The sequence below is a fragment of the Balaenoptera musculus genome, chromosome 18, assembly GCF_009873245.2.
Source record: "Balaenoptera musculus isolate JJ_BM4_2016_0621 chromosome 18, mBalMus1.pri.v3, whole genome shotgun sequence".
Classification (NCBI taxonomy): Eukaryota; Metazoa; Chordata; class Mammalia; order Artiodactyla; family Balaenopteridae; genus Balaenoptera; species Balaenoptera musculus.
The window spans coordinates 65,231,873-65,254,459 of NC_045802.1; the positions used below are offsets into that span (position 1 = coordinate 65,231,873).

General features: G+C 41.1%; 1 protein-coding gene across 7 annotated transcripts in view; it reads right to left on the minus strand.

Moving 5' to 3' along the window:
* Positions 1 to 22,587, minus strand: part of DZIP1 (DAZ interacting zinc finger protein 1) — a 55,571-nt gene that overhangs the window by 6,996 nt on the left and 25,988 nt on the right. For 6 of the 7 annotated variants that reach the window (XM_036831670.1, XM_036831672.1, XM_036831669.1 and 3 more), the window contains 9 exons: positions 20,283 to 20,423; positions 19,787 to 19,835; positions 18,241 to 18,297; positions 15,883 to 15,939; positions 10,380 to 10,439; positions 5,832 to 5,974; positions 2,240 to 2,402; positions 1,499 to 1,628; positions 867 to 920 (listed from right to left, as the gene is read on the minus strand). In XM_036831670.1, the coding sequence (XP_036687565.1) occupies positions 867 to 920; positions 1,499 to 1,628; positions 2,240 to 2,402; positions 5,832 to 5,974; positions 10,380 to 10,439; positions 15,883 to 15,939; positions 18,241 to 18,297; positions 19,787 to 19,835; positions 20,283 to 20,423 (854 nt within the window). The remainder of the gene's footprint in view (positions 1 to 866; positions 921 to 1,498; positions 1,629 to 2,239; positions 2,403 to 5,831; positions 5,975 to 10,379; positions 10,440 to 15,882; positions 15,940 to 18,240; positions 18,298 to 19,786; positions 19,836 to 20,282; positions 20,424 to 22,587) is intronic. The other variant, XM_036831671.1, reaches the window with a different exon arrangement.

Consider the following 22,587-nt stretch of genomic DNA (forward strand, 5'->3'; position numbering starts at 1 on the left):
AAATTCCACACAACGTTCAGTTACACTACATCCCGTGAAATAAGGCTCTTCCCATGAGATTATGTACATGAAAAGTACTTTTGAAGGGTGAATTATTATTTATACTGTCCTTAATATATTTATTCTGTCTCTAGTATATATACAAAATGCCTTAATGAAGAAATAAAGCCTCAATATCGCCAGAACAAGTCAATGATGATGAATTCAATTATTATAAAATTAGTTTTACTCAATTAATAACAATAATATACCTACAATTTATTGAGTACCCACATGTGCCAAGTACTGAGGCTGAGCCCTTTTCATATGTTCTCATTTAATTTGTAGAACTATCCTGTGAAAAAGGTAGCATCATCCCATATTACAGGTAAGAAAACAGAGCCTTTTTAACAGGCAAGCAACTGAATCAGTGTCACACAGTTAAGGAATGACTGAGCTAGGGTTCTTAGTATCATAAGAGAGCCTAAGAGAGTAAGGTCCAGGGCCATTATCAACTTCCACAAGGAGCTAGAACACTAAAATATCATCCGGCTACACTATCATGGATCCAGCCATTAAAAAGCAACATCACACATTTATCGAACATTACTAGACACTGGGCGGGAGGTGGGCAGTTGGGGGAAAAATAACAGAAATGACTCAGGTGTGGTCCCACTTGTTAATGGAGGCCACAAGGGATAAGTGCTGTTGACCCAGGTAATATCTGATAAAGAAAAAAAGATGTAACAAAGGAATCACAGATTAAATATGATGTGTACTAATTATGGCTCTAGTGAACCACAATGAACATACTAATTTACAAGGAAAGAAGTGTTCAGTGAAAAGAATTTTTAAACATCACCACCCCCTGCTCCCTCAGTACTCACGCAATAGTTGAAGACTTTCTGGGAAAATGATCTTCTGTGATATTTTTCTTAACTCTAAAAGCAAGAGAAAAATATTTCTGGTGTAAGTGAATAATGTAATTTAAAATAGATTTCTATGGAATTGGTGATTTTTGCTTTATTAAAGGGTGAGCAGCAGCAACTCTCCCTGAGCCAACGAGAGATGGGTAAGCATTCCAAGTGTGATTCTCTGTTGGGTCAAACGTTGCTGTGGGCTGAATGTTTGTGGCCCCCTAAAATTCATATGTTGAAGCCCTAACCCTCAGTGTGATGGTATCTAGAGATGGGGTGATTAGGTTTCGATGAGGTCATGAGGATGGGGCCCACATGAAGTAATTAGTGTCCTTGTAAGAAGACGAAGAGAGACCAGGGCTCTCTTGCTCTCCCTGGCATGTGAGGACACAGTGAGAGGGTGGCCGTCTGCGAGTCCTGGAAGAGAAGCCTCACTAGAACCTGACTGTGCCAGCACCCTGATCTCAAGCTTCCAGCCTCCAGAAGTGTGAGAGAATAAATTTCTGTTGTTTAAGCCACCCAGTCTATGGTAGTTTGTTATGGCGGCCCGAGCTGACTGAGACGAACGTTAATAAAAAAATTTTAGGCTTGAAAATACTCACTTTGGAACAGATGTCCTATCGGTAAAAACAGGTCTTTGTCTAACCAACTGTCTGCTTTTGGGAGGAAGATGTATTGCTTTGGGTATTTCTCCAGTTGAAAGGGTGTCCACTTGAGAAGTACTGTACCTGTCTGGAATAGTAGTGTCATTCTTGAGTCTCCATGACGTGAAAAGCAGAATAAAATACTACAATACTGTCTATGCTGGCACTGAAACGAACAAGCCTGTCTCAAGGGTCTAGACTCCACACTACAGGGGGTTTTTAATGTAAAAAACACAATCTAGGGCTTCCCTGGTGGCGCAGTGGTTAAGAATCTGCCTGCCAATGCAGGGGACACGGGTTCGAGCCCTGGTCTGGGAAGATCCCACATGCCACGGAGCAACTAAGCCCGTGAGCCACAACTACTGAGCCTGCGCGTCTGGAGCCTGTGCTCCGCAACGGGAGAGGCCGCAACAGTAAGAGGCCCGCGCACCGCAATGAAGAGTGGCCCCCGCTCGCCGCAAGTGGAGAAAGCCGTTGCACAGAAACGAAGACCCAACACAGCCAAAAATAAATTAATTAATTAATAATAAAAAAAAACAAACAAAAAAAACACAATCTAAGACCCAACATTTAATGGTTCAAACAATAATAGAGTTGCCAGTTAAGTTCCAAGGTTTGTGAACCATTTAAAATTTTGAAACGGTTGTTCTATTTCGCTACCATCTGCAGAAATGAAATGGCAGTTGGTAGCAGGCTTACCTGTGGACAGTAGTGTTCTCTCCTCAGTTTTACACCTGACCTGACGTTCAAGAAATTCACGAATTTGCTGAATGTTAGGTATTTGTCTTTCTCGCTCATGTCTTGCTGATTCTATGGTTCTTAGCACTCTGTTCAAGTGGTCACTTGGAATACCGCGTATATCCTGAAGGAATAAAATGTTAATTATCCTGGGATGTTTTTCATTTCATGGACATTTGTCAGCATTAACCATGCCAACCTTTCGTCCTTACTGCTGCATGTAAGGTGGGGGATGCCCTGACATATGACACACGGTCCCGGTGCCAAAAGGAGCTCACGGTGCAGTGGGACACATAACCTGTGTGTGTGTATGACTGTACGTGACTGGTTAAGGTACGGGGCTGTAGGGGCCAGGACCAAATGCACGGAAGGCGTGTGTGTGACTGATTAACCAACAGTGCCAGGTGTGTGACAAGGACCGAATGAATCCACAAGGGCTAGAGGAATTCAGGGAGAGGGGCTGTCAGAGGCCCCACTGGGCCAAGAAGCCTTAAGGGGGAGGATGGGCTGTGCCTGCAGGATGGGTGGAGTGAAACAAGTAGAAAGAGGGAGTGTTCCAGATGGGTGGGATCACCTTGCGGGAAAGGCAGGCAATGGGACAGAAATAGTCAAGGCATGTCTACTGGTTAATGCTACAGAGGAATGGGTGAGGAGAGCAGAAAAGGAGACTGATGCCAAAATGAAAAGCTTAAAGGTTGGTTATTCCACAGGTAAGAGAAAACCCTCAGAGGTTTTCAATTAGGAAAATGCCATAATTTAAGAGGTGATTTGAGAAAATTCTTTTGGATTTGAAGGGTATCTAGACAGAAGAAAACCAGTTAAAGACCTATTTATTCATTTATTCAATGTCAGTGTCACATACACACTCCCATCTCCTCCCCACCATTCCCCTCAGTCTTCCCCATCCCAGGAAGCGGCTCCACCACCCACCCAGTTGCCCAGGACAGAAATCTCCATCATCAGATCAACTGCCACCTCCAAGAAGAAGTTTTCTCTGACCTCAGTTATTCATTCCCCTCTACTTTTCCTTCATTTCACATCCTACAATCTGTCATTATGGATCTACCCCTGTTTGTGTGAGCAGGTGTTCAATATGTCTTCCTGTACCCTGCAGCTGGATGGAAAGACCCAATACTGTACAAATGTCAGTTCTTCCTAAATAATACACAAAATTTAAGGCAATTCCAATCAGAATCCCCACAGGGGTTATTCTGGAACTGCAGCAGCTGTTTCTAAAGTTCACTGGAAAACAAAATATGGAAGAACTGCCAAGAAACTTTTGAAATAAGACTAATGAAAAAGGCATGACCTATAACAGATACTAAAGTACAGGACAAAGTTACTAAAATTAAACCAGTATGGTGTTAGCAAAGGAATACAAAAAATAGTTGAAAGGGCAGAACCGTTGAAAGTCCAAAAATAAATCCAAATGTATGTAAAAATGTCCTATATGATAAAACTGCTATTTTGAACAAATGAGGAAAGGGTGGATTACTCAACGAAAGATATTGAGACAACTGATCCAACTGGAAATAAGGTTAGATCTCCAACTCATTGTTTCCAAACTTAATTGTTAAAGGCCAGATAGACAAAAAAAGTAAACAAACAAAAAAACTATGTAAGCATTAGGAAAAAAATATAGTGTGTTTTTATAATCTTAGGAAATGTCCCAAATAAAATATATAACCCCAAAACCATATGCAGACTGGAACTGGAACGCTCACACACTGATAGGGACAGTGTGAACTTTTACACTTTGGAAAATTATTTGGCTACACCTATTAAAACTAAACACGTATACTCTTAGACTCAGCAATTTCATTCCTAAATATACATCCAAGAGAAAGGAATGTCTATGTCCACCAAAAGACATATACAAGGGCTTCCCTGGTGGCGCAGTGGTTAGGAATCCGCCTGCCAGTGCAAGGGACACGGGTTCGTGCCCCGGTCCGGAAAGATCCCACATGCCGCGGAGCGGCTAGGCCCGTGAGCCACAACTACTAAGCCTGCGTGTCTGGAGCCTGTGCTCCGCAACAGGAGAGGCCGCGACAGTGAGAGGCCTGCGCACTGCGATGAAGAGTGGCCCCTGCTCGCTGCAACTGGAGAGAGCCTTTGCACAGAAACGAAGACCCAACACAGCCAAAAATAAATAAATTTATTAAAAAAAAAAAAAAAAAAGACATGTACAAGAATGTAATGGCCAAAAAGAGCCCCAAACTGAAAATCCAAATGTCCATCAACAGGAGAATAGATAAAATGTTGTATATTCATACAATGGAATACTACACCACAAACTACTGCTAAATGAAACAGTAAGTATGAATCGTACAGAAAAAATCATAAGCAAAAGAAGTGACACAAAATAAAACACAGTGTAGGATGCCACTCCTATGAGGTTCAAGAACAAAAAAAAACTAAGTCAGAATAGCCATTACCTCTGGCTGGGGAGTACAGAGTTATACTGACTAAGGAAAGCAAAGAGAGTCTTCTAGGGTATTGGAAATGATGGATCTCTTTCTTGATCTGGGTGGTGGTTACAGATCATACACACAACCCCCCCCACATGTACATACAAATCTGTATACACACGTATATGTGTATATAACGTATACATTCAGATACACACAAATGCATGCACATGTATATACATGTATACATACACAGATTTGTGCACACACACACGTACACACAATATCCACACACGTGCATATACACACAGACCTGCATACACAAACACACTACACACAGCCACACATAAACACACATGCATTGCATGTACGTTATGCACACATGTACATGTGCACATATCTGTGCATATTCCACGCACATACATACTTTTGCATACACATACATATATGCACATGTGATGTATATACACACATACACACACAGGTATATAAATTCAGGTTGTTCAATTAAGTTTGTGTAGTTTATGTATGCAATGAAAAATGTAAAAAGCAAAGAGTACATATAACATGATGTACAGAACGATTCAATCTGGCAACAACGTGAAATACAATTCATTCATCCATTCCTTTAATAAGGGTCGCTTAAGTGCTGATTTTGTAACAGGCAATAATTCGGAGTTAACATCAGAACGTAAGCAGCCCTGCAACTGGCTGGATGCAAACCGTGGCTCCTTCATCACGAACGTGTGACCTGAAGCAAGTTACGTCACCTCTCTGTAAAATACAGATGATACTGTCACCTACCTAAGAGATTAGTTTCTATGTTTAAATGAGTTACTATTTGGAAAGCTCTCTGAAAGGTGCCAGGCACATAGTGAATGCCAGCTAAAGTGTTTAATGAATCATGTCACATTAGCCTCCGATCTCCACATGTGACAGAACTGACATGCCTTCTTCTCTTCTCTGATCCTTTCTTATTTAGAAAACAAAATAGGGAATTCCCTGGCAGTCCAGTGGTTAGGACTCTGCGCTTTCACTGCCACGGCCCGGGTTCGATCCCTGATCGGGGAACTAAGATCCCGCAAGCCACGCGGTGCAGCCAAACAAGACAAGACAGCGAATATTCCCAAAGTGGGTGAACTTACTGCATTAATCCCCAAGGTTTCCAGTTTCTCCAGCAAACTCTGCTCCAAGACTGTTCTTATTTCCCTAGTGAGGGAAGGGTTATTCTTCAAAGTTTTCCTTAAATGTATCTTGTTGTTATTTAATTTCTGTTCATTTTCCTTTCCTGAAATAAGTTTTTATAACGTATTAAAAAGGAATTAAACAAATACATTAAACCTCTAAGCAGAAAATGGCAAAACACAACTTCTAAACAGCAAGCAAGCATTTATAATGTTTTAAAGTTTTTGAATAGTTTAGTCATTCAGCACAATATATAATGCTTAAGTACTGTAGCTTTTAAAACTACCTTATGGGGATATATGTATATGTATAGCTGATTTACTTTGTTATACAGCAGAAACTAATACACCATTGTAAAGCAATTATACTCCAATAAAGATGTTAAAAAAATAAATAAAAATAAAGAGTCAAGTAATGCTATTAAAAAAAAAAAACTACCTTAAGTTTGCTTCAAAACTTCAGTATCTTTAAAGACTTTTTCTTGATCACTTAATCAAATTATAGCTAGATAAATAATGTGAGAAATACGTCTCTAGAGAAGCAAAATCGAAAAAACTTATTTAGAAGTTTAACGTTTTATCCTAAAATTATTTTTACTACTTCCTCAAGAATTCATTACTCCTAAATGCAGTTAGAATTTAGGTATCATTTAATGAAGAAAAAGCCCTATGTCCCTATGTCTTTTAAATAATTAAGTTTTTATATAATAAATTTAGTGGAGGTTAAGTTCACATAAAATTTCAAAACGTGAAGATTATTATCCCTCTCAAAATACTTACCAAAATGAAAACGAAATTTTAAAAAGTCTTAGGAAAAGTATATTTTGCTAAAAACAACCTATGATTAAAAACAAAGAAAAATAACAGGCCAGATTCTCCTAATGTTTCCTTCCTTATTCCTTTTATTCCCTACCAAAAAATGTCTAGTTTAAGAGGGTTTGGAGAAAGGGGCATGATTACAATGACCTTGAAGAACTGAGTCCTTATGTCAATGGAAACTGAAGGCTCAAGGAAACAGACTCAGTGCTGGGCAGTTGAGACCCTTAGTGAACATCCAAAGGCAGATCTGGGAGAATGTGACAATGGTACTATTATCATTTGGAAGTCTATTCTCCTAACGAAAGAATTTCACCCAAAGAAGGGGGCACCAAATGCCACTGCCTAGGTCTGGGGCTGCAGGCGGGTCCTCACAGATACTTCATTGTTCCATGGTCTTACCCACCTCAGCAGATGGAATTTTTAGGTTCTGATGGCATGTGGATTTGCAGAATGGTTTGCCTTTTGGTTAAGATGTTTTCTAAATACTAGTCAAGTCCAGTAGTAAAGAATATTTCTGTTCATTAATTAACAGTTTTGTTGAAGGCAAAATTGGTCAAATTACTATTTGTACATTAAATAGGAGGGAAAATCCTGCATGATGATGCTTTTCTATACTTTGCTTCAGTGGCTTGCTAAATCAAAATTATGAAATTTTATGTGATTCTATATGAATAAAAATCGGAAGTAATCTTAAGCTTTATATTGTCAGCATTCATGCTGTTGTTTTCCCACCAATGTTTTTCCACTATTCTGAAACCACACACACAGAAAAAACACTTCTGTCCTAGGAACTGAATCCATCAGAATCTAGAGGGCTTAGCTGCAGTCACAGCTGTCACTGGCTTTGGTTGCTGGTTGGCCATCAAGTCGGCAACTGTCTGGGGCTAAAAGTAAAAGGAGGTACCAGGAGAGAACCTGGAAGTCATGGAGCTACCATTGAAAGAGATGCACCTCCCACCCCAATTAGGCAAAGAAAATTCTTTGGCCAGCATCTCAGATATAAGGAATGACACAGAAGCACAGCTTGAAGAGAGGCTCTGGGTTATGGGGCCACATGCAGGGGTCAAGTGATGCCCAGATGGACTGGCCGGTCTAGAAGAGTTGCAAGGCTTTTGATGGCAGTAACTGAATTCATTTGCTGATTGGTCTGGGTTCACCCTTAACCCCTGAAGACAAGTTCATTTTGACGTCCAAGTTCCCCCAAATGACGGAAGATTAAACATTTCCCTCTGTCCTCAAATTCCCTTTACATGTTTGTGCTAGCTTTGGAAAGCCATTTGTGAATAATTAGAAAACCCTTGATAGGAAGAACTCTTACAAGGCTGGGGCTGGCCGACAGAAGTGAGAGAAAGAAGGTAGAGTGGAGAGTGGAGAAAAAATAATAATAAAGTTTTTATGTAAAGGTGAAATGAATTACTTGAAAGACAATCAGAGCTGAAGATTTTATATAAAGCACGTATTGCTCACCAAGATCAACAAGACAAAATATTCTAGAGATCAGCACTTCCTCTAATTAAAAATTTTAAAGCATGCCCAAGCAGATGGCCAGACTAACGCACGACAGCCCACACGTGTGATCAGTTACATCAGACTTACACCATTTATGGTAAGCAAATAATTGTAGCACAAAGCAAGTAGTAAAAAAACAAAACAAACAAACGCACAAAAAGCAAAACGAAGCAAAACACAACAGAATTTCTGAGTTGGAGGGGACTTGATCATCTAGTACTCAATCTCCTCATTATTCACACGAGGACTCTAAAGCCAGAGGTAAAGAGACTTCCCCAAAGGCTACCCAGCCAGTCCTGCAAAGGCTGGACCAGTTTGCCTTCCTCCATCTCTTTGTTCTTTGCATTAAACTACGGAAAACAGAAAACGTGGACTTTAGTTCCAGCACTGTCACTAATTAAACTCGACGACCTGGAGCAAGCTCCTAATCCCCCCATATTTCAAATTTCTGAAAAATAAAATAGCCCCTAAGATCCCTCCTGGCCCTCACATTCTAACATCCTACAGAACAGCAAGATCAAGTCAGCCTCGACACAACTGTCAGAAAGTAAGGATGAAGAAATAGTTTCATATGAGTTACTTCTTGGTAAAAAGTTGTACTGTGTTTGCAAACCATTGCTAAGATTTATCTGCACAGGCATTTGTCTGCAAATGTTTGTACAAGCTGAGGAATTTATTGATGGCAATTAATCTGCTGCCAGCATGCTGGCTCCAAGGAGGCACTAGAAAGATGGGGTCGCCGGTTTCTGTGACAGCGCGCTGGGACTCGGCTATTCTCAGCGGTCCTCAGCACTTTCCCATCCCTCACCAGAGCTGTGTCTGAACACGTGGAGGGTGGCAAAGATTATTTTCTTTCCCAACTCAGCTCCCTAAATGTGGCAACAGCCGATGATGGTGTTTGCTGTCAACGATCCCTAACTCATGCCTTAACATTGTCTAGGTAGAATTCTAAAAGAAACACACAGGCAGAATATGCAGTGGGTGAAACCTGGAACTGAAATGGGGATGATGGACAAATCAGGATTCCTCTTGGAAACCAGCTGACTCGTTTTTAAATGAGTGTGAACTATATGACTTGAGATTCCAGTTTCAAAATTTTGGACCCTATCTATGAACCTCCTGACACATTTCATAGATTCTTCTGAGCACAAGGGATTTTGTGTTCCAGACATCAGTAAATGATACTTATGTAGGAGAGAGAAAGCAGGTTACATGCAAGTAAAATGAAAATACACATCATGTAGATGTTATAGATATGCCTGATGTAGTCCCTTCTCAATTTGTAGCCTTGTACAAACAAACAAAAAAATTGGAAAAAAGTCTAGAGAACACATAAGAAGTTATAACAAATATCAAGAATTTACATATTAGAACATATACTTTTACTTCTCTTCCTAACAAAAATGACAAAACCAGAGCCCATGTAAATATTAACAATTTGCTTTCTCCTAAAGAAGTGAAATATGGTAAAGCATTATTATTACTAAGGAGAAAATTATGATAAACTGATTCAAACATAATTGTTTTAGGATAAATCTAGCATTAGAAAATATTCTTAATAATGTAAATAAATATTCATAAGCTTCAAAGATTAGTTGATAGAAAATAAGTTTTATTATTACTACCAAATAAAATGAGGAAGCAGTAATAATTTTAATTATCTCCCCAAACCTGTAACAGCTCCCAAATTCTGCCATTAAGATATTCTGCATGTAAATATTCCACATTCAGAGCTTAGACATTATGCCTTCCTTGCTATTAAAAGCAATTTTTGAAATGGGCACTTCACCTATTCATTTCATAGATTCAGGGCATGAGAAATAACTACTGTGATACGAATATTTTTGTATAATCTGCCACACAACTGTGTCGACTTGTCATCTGATCAAAAAATCTCTGCATTGACATAAAGGCTTAAAATATTTTTTCAAGTTCACTGACACAGGAAATTTCTTATTCATATACTAAGAAACAGTAAAGCGGGGGAAAAATATAACAGTACATTAGGGGAACAAGATGACAGAATACTACATGTGGATTGAAAATGTAATCCAAACCTAAATGTCTTCCCTAATTTTGATACACTACGATAAAAACCACTGAATCATACTTCCAAGGCTTGGGGTTTAGCATCTAAATGTGGTTGATGCAGATATAAACCCTGATCAAGCTCTTTGTTACCTTTTTCTTCCTCTGAAAGTTCTTCTATTGGTTCCAGTATGTGCGATGAGAATGCCTGTTCTATTAATGAGGAAAAATAAGAATAGTACAAATAGGACGACAGCAAAGTAAAATTAGTTCCTTTCAAACAATTTTGAAAGATATAGTTCCACAGTATTTTAACCATGCCGAAAATAGCAAGAATTTACTGGGAAGAAAATATTAAGGCAACCAGTTAAAGCTGGCCGCTTTTCCATAGTATCTTCCCTTGCTACGTATTTTCTGTTAACTCCACTGTCAGGAAATTACATTTTAAATAATAAAGTTAAAATTTATTGCTCATCAACTTAGTGCCAGACATGACTTTTTTAAGGCACAAGAACACAACTGCAAAAGATCTTCTTCACTTATCCCTAAAAATATTTTCCTTGTATCTTGACCAGGTGGCTAGATAGAAAATTATTGAAAATATTCAATTTCCAAAGATAAAAACAAAAAATTCCTAGGGCCCTGGGATTCCCACTTCTTGCCAGCCCCAGGGTCTTCAAGTGGAAGGACCAGAATGGTAAAAGGGCAAGGAGAGGTATCCTGGGGTCAGCAGCAGACTAAGACCCATTCTTATACACCTTCGTGTCCCTAAACCACGTTTCAAGACCTAGTTCTGCTCCCAGAGAGTCAGCAGGGTGAAGCTGAGGAGATGAGAAACGAAGAAGGGCTTTTCCCAAACCCACCCCAGAACAGTGGCCGGCGGAGATGAGGCTTCCGGGTGACTTCCCAGGGAAACGTCACTGTGCCCACACAAGGAAACCCGCAGGCAGCACGGATAAAGCAAACCCCATCCGATCAACAGAGGGAAAGCTCCTTCATGGAGAAGGTCAGGTCTTGGCTGAAGGTCTAACTAACCACAGCAGTCAGGCATTAGGCACAGAATGAAATGCAACCAAAAGTCTGACTTAGGAGGTGCCTGGGCCCCTCATCTTCAGCTTGGAGACTGACATGGGGCACCTGCCCAGAAAGCTCTCCACCTGCTCCCACAAAACGGGGGTCATTTCATCCTGCCACCAGACCCCAGGGTGGGCGACTGGGGAGGGTAGTAATAGCAACAATTCCTGAGTGCTCACCGGGCTGCCAGGCACAGATCTAAGAGCTTTGCACGTATTACCTCGGATTTACTACCTCCTACTTAGAAGGTCTGGCTTTTAATTTACTAAAGGGTGTTTCTGATACTCTATTTTAGGCATATACAAATATACACATACACACACATATACATATAATAGGAATATACAAATAAATATGTATTATATTTAGGTGTTTAAAAATAGGCTCTTACAGCTTGTTCAGCAATCTACTCAACATATCTGACATTGACTGTATGGGAGAAATGCATTTTAAACTACTTTCAAATGAACTTTCGGAACACAGCCTATTAGTAAATAGGAGTCCACTTTAATTTTGAAATGTAAACATGGTCCCGCAAAGGGGCATGTAATTCCATCCATGTAACACAACTGCTGAACATCAAAAAGGTGCTTTCATATTTGTTGTTCAGCATCAAGATTTTAAAGTTATACAAATAAAGAAAAAAAATGTGTACCTATGTATGTGTGGCAATGGCTGTTAACTAGACTTATTGCGGTGATCATTTTGCAGCAGATACAAATGTCAAATCATTATACTGTACACCTGAAATTAATATGTTATATGTCAACTATACCTCAATAAAAAATTTAAAAATTTAAAAAATAAAGTTATACAAACAGACTATTCTACTAGTTTGAACTGCTGAAAACAGGTTTTAGGAGGATTAAGTTAATCTCATTTTTTTAATTCACATGGTTTATATTTTATTGTACTTTATGAAAATGACAAGAATAAAGTTATGAGGAAAAGTTTTATAAAATTTTACAAAATCATCATACGCATTTTATTATCATTATATTACAGGGATAATCCTATGACTTATCGCTCTTGAGTCAAGATTAAGTGTCAAAATCTGACATTTCCTGCAGCGACGCAGAGGGCAGAGGAGGGGCAGGTTCCCAAACCTGGGCTCCTATAATAATAAAGGCTGAGGAAGTGAGGTTGACCAGACCCCAGCTCCCAAAGCAGACTGATGTCCCAGACTGGGAGGGGAGGCCTGCCATTCTCATGCTTTATAAGCCACAGGTCCAGCCTCCAGTTCCTGCCCTGAGCTGAGAGCTCCAGGGTGAGAGCTGAAACTCTTGGAGGCTTGAGTCTCCCCTCCGAACTTGCCAAAGGCCTCCAGAAAAATCCTTATGTCGGTCTCCCACCATTACCTCCAGAAGAAAAACTCTCAGACCTTCACCAAGCCCTCTCTCCACTGGCTGACTTTGTTGGACTTCATCACCCCTACCCTAGAAGCTAACGGTTAGCCAGTGCTTGCTCAGTGGCTTTTGCTCCAAAGGCCTTGCTTCATTCTGCGCTTATTGCAACCCACTGAAGTAGCCAAGACTCTTCTCCCCATTTGGCAGGTAAGGAAACCTAGGCCCCTACAGCTTCATGAGTCAACCGTGAATCCAGACTGTCTACTTCCAAACTCCAGGCTCTTGGCCACGAAGCCCCAGTGATTCCCTACTGGTGCTGCTGGGTTTGTCTTCCGGAATTTTCTGAATGGCACCACCGTCCACCCAGTACCTGAGCTCATCATGTTCTGAGCCTTCTCTCACCTTCGGCCCCCAATCACTTGCACAGCCTTTCCACCAATCCCACGGAACAGCTGTTACGTCCACTTCCTTCTGTTTCATCACCACAACCCGATTCCTAGGTGAGGAATCTCTTAGACTATTTCTAACATACCCAACTGATCTCCCAGCTCAGGTTCTTTGAACACATCGGTCAGGCTAAGCTTCCTGCAGCCCAGCTCTCCAATCCTGCCATGCTCAGCCTCAGAACATTCAGCAGCTACAAAATGCCACAAGGACGACCCAAACAGCTTCAGCCCAGTACTCAGTGGTTGCCATGAACAACCTTAACAAGCCTGTCCCTCAAATCTCTTTTGCATACTCTATGCTCAGCCAAACAATTCGTCTGCACCAATAATTCACATCCAGTGCTTTCCTGCCACCTTTTGCTCCTACTTTTTGCTTTGTCTCAGCTGAAAGGAGCGTGCCCCCTCCCTGGGGCAACCCATGTCTTATAACTGATGGCCTCAATCCAGGAAAATTCCAAAGTGCCCATCCCAGCTCCAAAGCCCCCGGTCAGACCTGCTGAGGCCTCCGCTACAGCTGCATCTGGGATCAACACCCCTTTAACGCCCAACCCTGCTTCTCTCACAGGTGTTGTCTGAGAGCGCTGACCAAATAGCACCCGCAAACCTCCAGCCCAGAGTCTGCGTCTCAGGGAACCCAACCTCAGCCGGTGAGTAATCATGAGATTTTTCATGGTAAAGGACCTCATCAGGCTTTGAGCTAGAACAAAAGGAAAGACAGAGAGGAAGTTGGGCTAATTAATGCTGTGCGATACGTGACCAATGCTCCCTGTGCCCCTGCCCCCCAGCACCTGGGGAAGCTGCCACAGCTGGGGGTGGCCAGGCAGTGGGCCACCGCCAAACCTCCTCCTCTGCTCCTGCCCATTGAGATGCTCACAAACCAGCTTTGATCCCAATCCAAGGGCTGTGGGCCTCGTGCCAGGTCTGGCTGGCATTTAAAACGAGCATTTCAATCCCAGCAGATGCCAGCAAGGGGGCATGGCTGATTCAGGCCAGGGTCCAGACAGAACGCAGTGCTCTAGGACTGACAGATTTGTCAGGACCCTGGAATCAGCCCCAGGCAGCATTGCACGCCTACTGTGTGCGGCCTTTATCGGGTACCAAAAATATAAAACGAAGAAAATATGGGGCTTCCCTGGTGGCGCAGTGGTTGAGAATCTGCCTGCCAATGCAGGGGACACGGGTTCGAGCCCTGGTCTGGGAAGATCCCACATGCCGCGGAGCAACTGGGCCCGTGAGCCACAACTACTGAGCCTGCGCGTCTGGAGCCTGTGCTCCGCAACGGGAGAGGCCCGTGCACCGCGATGAAGAGTGGCCCCCCACTTGCTGCAACTAGAGAAAGCCCTCGCACAGAAACGAAGACCCAACACAGCCAAAAAGAAATAAATTAATTAAAAAAAAAAAAAAAGAAAATATGGCCCTCGTGTAATGCCAGATAGGAGGCTAACGAGAACAAGGTGGGAAACAAAAGAAACTAAAACACGTGTTGAGGTACAAAAAAGAAGTAGCCAGTAATGCCTTATGAAAATCAACCCTACTACCGAACAGCACAGGGAACTCTATTCAGTACTCTGTAATGGACCTATATGGGAACAGAATCTAAAAAAGAGTGGAAAAAAAAATCAACCTTAAAAAAGGAGGCAACAGAGAGACTTTAGACCTGACATAAATAAAATGAATAGACAATAATTGCCAGAGATAATTTTCTCATATATTCAATATTAAAGAAAGTTTCTATAGGTCAAACATACATTTTATCTCTGTTACTGGCTCAAAGGAAAAAACCCTGCATGTTCTAAACACTTGTAAATAATAACATCCAATATGTGAAGAATTTATGCATTACGTATTATAAACACATGCCAAAGGGAACCGATCCACCTGAAATGATCTTAGGAAATAAATAAGGGGCAATAAACACTTCATGAGTCAGTCAATGAGTAAAAAGGATAATTACAAAAGGCCATGATATATGGACCGAAATATTTATGAAGACAAAAAAGTCCAACTCGACTGACCATGGATTTAAGTCCTAACTAAAAGGGTAAAAAGAAAAGTGGAATGAAGTAATCATTAGATTCCAGAAGCATTTGTAGGTAAGACAGGAAAAAGGTGGTCCCCCTCCCATCTTAATTCATTTAATATACAGCAGACCATAGGAAAACAATATATTAAAAAGATACTATAAAAACTGTTAGCACCTTAGTTGTATAAAAATAAAACATGTCTATAAATATTCACCCTGTCTACTGGATCATGTTAATAACAATTATCAGTCTGTGGCCTGGTCCAAGAACTGGATCCTGGCAGCAGTTTCATTCAGTGGTTCCTACTTTTTTCTTTTAGTTTCCATCACATGTCTTTTCTAGTTTTTTTCCAACCAATCACTGAAACTGTTTGTTTAAAAAAGGTGACTTGCTGCCACATTGAAAGTTATAAAAACAGTCACATATGCCCTGTGGCATGTGCTGGTTGGCTGGTCTAGTAGAAAGTCATCCACTTACCCAATACCTACTACTTTCCCCCAAATATCATAAATGATCCAAGTACTACCCAGAGTTAAAATCTGTACCTGTGAGCCCAGCAATAGATACATTTTATACTTTATGACTGGTGGGTATGATCAGTTCACAGTAACATTACATAGGAAGACTGCAGTTTTATTAACTGTTTTGCATTCACCAAAATGTTTTGTTTGCATAATTACCCCACACAGAAGCACTTTCAGTTAATAAGTTACCTAACTCAGGGCGGAAACTGTACATAAAACGCTGAGGCTTTGCTGAAACTTACCATGTGCCATTGTTAGACTTGACTTGGCATCCAAAGTCTGTGGGGCTGGGGCATTCACTGAAAAAGCATAAAAAGAAAAAGCTCACAGCATTCTGTAATTATAGCGTCAGCACCTGAACATGATGATAACCAAATATTCGTCAAATTAGTCAAGATACATACAGACGATGGAGGGACAAAAGACAAAGATATTACCAACTAACCTAAACCAATTTCTAAATAACAGCCTTATTGAAATATAATTCACCCTCTTAAAATATACAATTCAGTGGGTTTTAACATAGTCAAAGAGGCAAACTATTATATATAGGATGGATAAACAACAAGGTCCTACTGTATAGCACAGGGAACTATATCCTATACCCTGTGATAATCCATAATGGAAAAGAATATGAAAAAGAATATTTATGTATAACTGAGTAACTTTGCTGTACAGCAGAAATTAAACACATTGTAAGTTAACTATACTTCAATTAAATAAAAAAAAATACAGTCACAGAGTTGTACAACCGTAACCACTATCTAATTCTTGAACATTCTCACCACATGTACACCTCCCAAAAACACCCGTTATCTATTAGCCCCATCTCTCCCTCCCCCCAGCCCCTGGCAACCACTGATCTACTTTCTGTCTCTATGGATTTGCCTATTCTGGTCCTTTCATATAAGTGGAATCATACAATTAAATATGTGGTCCTCTGTAATCGGCTTCTTTAACTCAGCATCATGTTTTCAAGGTTCATCCACGTTGTAGCATATGTCAGCATCAGCATGTATTTTTATGGCCAAATAACGTTCCATTGTACGGACAGATAACGTTTTATTTATCTGTTCATTAGTTGATGGACATGTGGGTTGTTTCCACTTTTTAGCTATTATGAATAATGCTGCTATGAATATTCATGTACAATAAACCAGTTAAAAAAACTACCCCAATCACTGGGCTGGAAGACACCGTGAGAAGGCATTAATTCAGCCACAGCCTTCAGAGAGGAGTATACCTGATTCAAGCAAGACTGAACACCCTGTACTTCAAATATCTCAGAAAATTAGATTCTACAGCCTCTCTTCCAATATTTGACAATTCCTATCTGAGGTTCCTCTCTCAACGATTTATTTATTTATCTATTAGTTTACTGACTCTTTCCCTAGCTTATTAGAATAGATCTTTAATTCTAATCTTATTCTAAAAAATACTGGCCACAAACTTCAGCTACCCTATAGGCGTACAATTTTGTCTTTACAATGGCTAGTGTGAAAGTGTTCAACTCCTAACTGTGGGTAAACTGCTAACAATTCTGGAAATATGGCCTTCAAACCCATTTGCAACTTGCTAATCTAGATCCAGGTTTGGTAAACTACAGCCTGTGGGACATACCAGCCCCTACCTGTTTTTGTAAATAAAGTTTTATTGGAACACATTATTGTTCCAATATTGTGCTAAGTATAATTAAAATATAAACTAATAATTGAGTGTCTTTTAAATTTCCATACTTCTCTGAAATGCTTCTGTTCTCCCCTCAGCTCTACTCCTGGCACTTAAACTACCCTCTCCTCCTGAGCACCTCTCAACCTCTTCAGCTTCCAGAAGCAACACCAAGAGGCCTCAAGAAGCAGCTGAGCAGTTAAAACAATTAGCCCTTTCCAGTCAATTGTGCCAAATTCCCAAACACGTTCATCAATGTCCTTTCATCATCACAAGTCCTGGGCCCGTATGAATGGTTGCTCAGGGCCCGGCCTCAGTGCAGGCCCTCTCCCCCGTTATTCAGATCCTGTACACACGCTTTCTTGAATGGAAACAAAAATATTTCAACTATTTATTATTAAGAAAACAATCTGTCCATTTTGAACTGCACAGATTATGTCTTTTTAGATTCTGGCCAAATCCTGACAGCTCCGGAAGACAGCTGTGCTGAGCTGACTTCAAGTGAGTGACTGGTGGGACCATCGTGTCAAACCCTGCAGCACAGGGTCTCAGTGATGCCAAAATGTGGCGGCCACCACACACAGTCATGTGGTCACAGTGTATGACCTTGGGAAATCCAAGAGTACAAACTGCAGCAATGCCGAAGAACTTTTAGTTGTTCCTTTATTAGGCGAATAAGGTAATAGGTAAGGTAATAAGGTAATAGTAAGGTAATAGGTATGGCTAACCCAAATCACCACAAAATCACACGGATATTTACAATATTGGGTTTTAGAACTAGCTCAAATCTGGGAACCAAAATAGATCATTATATAATCTCCAAACACACTGATGTTCAAAGAAATGTCTCTAAAAATAGTAAGTAGAAGTTATGTATGGGTTTAGCACTTTAAAAATATCTTTAGAACCCTGAGCCTATTATAGAAACTTACTAGGTACAGTTGGGGTAGTTGGCTTAGATTCAAAAGTTTGCCAGGTTAAAGGATTCCCTGAAATAACAAAAAAAAAAAATTAATAACAAAAATCACAAGCTATGGGTTATATTTTGCTAGTGCATATTCTAATATTTCCCCCCCCCAAAAAATAAATGAAATTTACCAACATATAGCGACTCACCCAAAAAAGATGTTTAACATACATCGTTTAAAGCTAACTTTTTTCTAAAATTATTTTTCAAATATGTATGCTGTCTAAGTAATTATACAGTTATTCCTCACTACCTGAACTCTTACTATTCCAGGAGAAGTTATAGGGAACCACCACCCTTCCCAAACCTTTATCTCAAAACGAGGGAAACAAGTGTGTAGGTCAATGTACAGGCATACCTCATTTTACTGCACTTTATTGTATTTCGAAGATGCTGCATTTTTTACCAATTGAAGGTTTGTGGCAACCCTGCGTTGTCAGGTGATGGTTGGCATTTTTAGCAATACAGTAGTTTTTAATAAAGGTATGTGTATGTTTTTTTAGACATAATGCTATTGTACACTTAATAGACTACAGTATAGCATAAACATAACTTTTATTACGCACTGGGAAACCAAAAAAATTTGTGACTCACTTTATTGTGATTATTGGCTTTATTGCAGTGGTCTGGAACTGAACCTGCAATATTTCCGAGATATGCCCGTATCTCCCGTGGCCCCCAGAAACAGGGAGGAAACCCAGCTCATACACCCATTATCAATCCCCAGTTGGCATCCCTCAAGTAAACAAAGATGCCTTAATAACCTGAGATGTACAGGAACCAAGACTGGGATCACTCGGGAGAAAACCAGGCAAAAGGCAAGCTTTACGCTGTGTTGGGAAACCCTGCGCTCCTGGCTCCCAGCCCCCCTTCTAGACTAGCTCTTGAATGATACGGAGACGAATGGCTATCAGTGCTACCATCAGTAGGTTGTATATCCCCCCACTATACTTAGAACAAACCCTTAACCCCAGCCTACCACCATGCAGAATCATGCAGCAAGCCTCTACAGCACTTTAGGATAATTAAAGAGTTTAATATTAATAACGATAGCCAACACTCATGAGTGTTTAACAGGTGCTCTTTATACCTGTTCTCCCATTTCATCCTTGTAACAAGCCTATGATGTAATTACTACTAATATTCCAGCTTTAGAGCAGAGGAAACCGGGGCAGAGGCTCACAAAGCTACATAGTGCCAGAGATGGGAGTTGAACCCGGTCTGCCCCCAGACTCTGTACTTCTAATCATAAGGCATCTTATTGCACACCCATCCAGAGGTACAGTTACTAAGCATGTATTAGGTGCATAACGATATTCTGATAAAAAGGATACGAGACCATTCTATGACAGTTTAGGTATTTCAAATTCTTCAACTCTCTGGGTTGTGGTTAGCACAACTTAGCACATCTTAGCACTCATGAACCATCGCGGCCCAACATTCTTCTGAAGTCCAGCACACGGTTAGGGAGGCCCGCCTTGCCTCCAGCGCTGGAATCCTGGTCCACTTACCTCTGGGTTCACTGACACTGTTTAATGGTTTACTGGTAAACTCTTTAATCTGCAAAGAAGAACAGTCTTTCAGTGATCCATGTTTGAACTAGACAGGGACATACTGGATAATGGACAGATACCATACTCAGTAAATGAACCTTTTCACTAAATCCTCCAAAGACACAGGACATGTGGACTTTAATGACATGGAGGCAAACGTTTTATAAAAGCAGCATTTGGATTCAGCTGCTTCTTTTGGTAAGGAATTACCAAAAGAAATTTTAGCTATCTTCACATTTATTCTGAATTCTAATTGAATAAATCTGATTGCTCTACGGTATTTTAAGATACCTTTAAAAATTATTTTATTTACTTATACAAACAACCACAGGGAAAAAAATATTCTATCTTCTTTATCTTATCCAACTTACAAGTGCTCTAAAATAAAAACACATGTTCTTAGATAAACTGCACTGTTTACATAAAAACGGAGCCAATATACACTCCAAAATACCTGTTGTCTCTGAGTGATGATCAGCTCATTCTGCTCCTGGAGCCTCTGCCCTAGCTCTTCTATCCTTTTCTTGTAGAATACATTACTTGCATTTAGATCATCTATCATTGAGGTTCGAAGTTTCTCTATATGTGACAGGAGCTGGAAAAACCAATGAAGAAAGGCATTCATCTGCAAACTGCATGTAAATTCCTTCTTTTGGCAGTTTGTATATACATGCCATACCTTCTTGCTGACCTATGTTATCTACACACTGAATAACTCTCTGATCACTGTGTATGAAGGCCCTGGCTATACAAAGGGCTTCATCTCTGTTCCCAGGGAGCTCATGGCCCAAGAAAGCCAACACTGATGATGTGAACAGTGGAAGGAACCTGAGCCGTTACATGAAATCACACAGGGACGAGCAAGGATAAGGATCAAGGCTTCTCCCTCAGAGCAGCTCCAACCCCACACAGTACTGTTCTCACACATCCACATGCATCATCCCAGCTGGAAAGTGCACTCCCTGGGGCAGAGAGCCCACCTGAATTATTTTATATGCCCAGCAACTAGCACGGTCTCTGGCTCTTAGCAGGTTCTCAATAAATATTTACTGAGAAATGGGAGGTGGAGGGGGTTGGGGGTAGAGGAAAAGAGGAAGGGAGGGAGGGAGGGAGGGAGGGGGGAGGGAGGGGAGGGAGGGGAGGGAGGGGGAGGGAGGGGGAGGGGGAGGGGGAGGGGAGGGAGGGAGGGGGAGGAAGGGAGGGGAGGGGGAGGGAGGGAGAGGGAGGGGGAGGGGGGAGGGAGGGAGGGGACAGAAGGAAGAGAAGCAGATAACAGACAGATCCAAAGAGGCACAGATTCATCTTTTGAGACTTAACCTCAGGGAAGATCAAATACTGGACAAGAATTCAAGAAGAATTTGTTTTCAATAATTTAAGGAAACATTCTTAAAGCAACTTTGGAAGTTGCTTAAACAGAAGAGAAAAAACCCTTGGTAAATGGCACTAAGGACATTCCAAGCCTACGGCCTGGAAACAGAGACAGGGACGTGCAGGTCAAATAAAGGGGGGTAACTGTGCCTGAGAGGAGCACACAGAGTGCCTGGAGCAGCATCTCCTAACCGGCGAGGTTTTTTTTAACAGACACTCAACACGTGTAGAGGCTGCGTTAAGCACTTCATCTTGTTGAATCCACACCACAGCCTCATGGATCCAAGTTTTGACCTCGTTGTTCAGATGGGGAAACTCAAGTCTAGAGAGGTAAGTAGCTGACCCAAACGCAGACAACTTGAGGGGGAAGAGCCCAGACTTGAACTTTCCTGTCTTCACAGTCAATGCTTTCAAACTTAGTGTCTATGTCATGAAACGTATTAATGAATTGTACTTGCGGGCTTCCCTGGTGGTGCAGTGGTTGAGAATCCACCTGCCAATGCAGGGGACACGAGTTGGAGCCCTGGTCCGGGAAGATCCCAGGACCAGGCACACTAAGCCCGTGTGCCAAAACTACTGAGCTTGTGCTCTAGAGCCTGCGAGCCACAACTACTGAAGCTCGTGCACCTAGAGCCCGTGTTCCGCAACAAGAGAAGCCACCGCAGTGAGAAGCCCGTGCACCGCATCGAAGAGTAGCCCCTGCTCGCCGCAACTAGAGAAAGCCCGCGTGCAGCAACGAAGACCCAACACAGCCAAAAATAAATAAAAATAAAATAAATTAAAAAAAAGAAAGAAAGAAAGAAATCGCCAAATCAAAAAGTAACAAAAATGTACCTATCAGAATGGCCAAAATCCAGAGCTTGCCAATATCAAATGCTGACGAGGATGTGGAGTAGCAAGAACTCTCATCCACTGCTGGTGGGAATGCAAAACGGTACAGCCATTTGGAAGACAGTTTGGCAGTTTCCTACAAAACTAAACATACTCTTACCAAACGATCCAGCAACTGTACTCCTTGGCATTTACCCAAAGGAGCCAAAAACCTATGTCCACACGAAAACTGCACTCGGATGTTTATAGCAGCTTTATTCATAATTGCCAAAACCTGGAAGCAACCAAGGTGTCCTTCAGTAGGTGAAGAGATAAATAAGCTGTGGTCCATACTAACAATGAAATGTTATTCAACATTATAAAGAAATGAACTACCAAACCATGAAAAGACTTGGAGGAATCTTAAATGCCTACTGTTGAGTGAAAGAAGCCAATCTGAAAAGGCTACATACTGTATGATTCCAACTATATGACATTCTGAAAAAGGCAAAATTATGGAGCCAGTAAAAAGAATCAGGGGTTGAGGGTAGGGAGGAAGGGATGACTAGGCAGGGCACAGA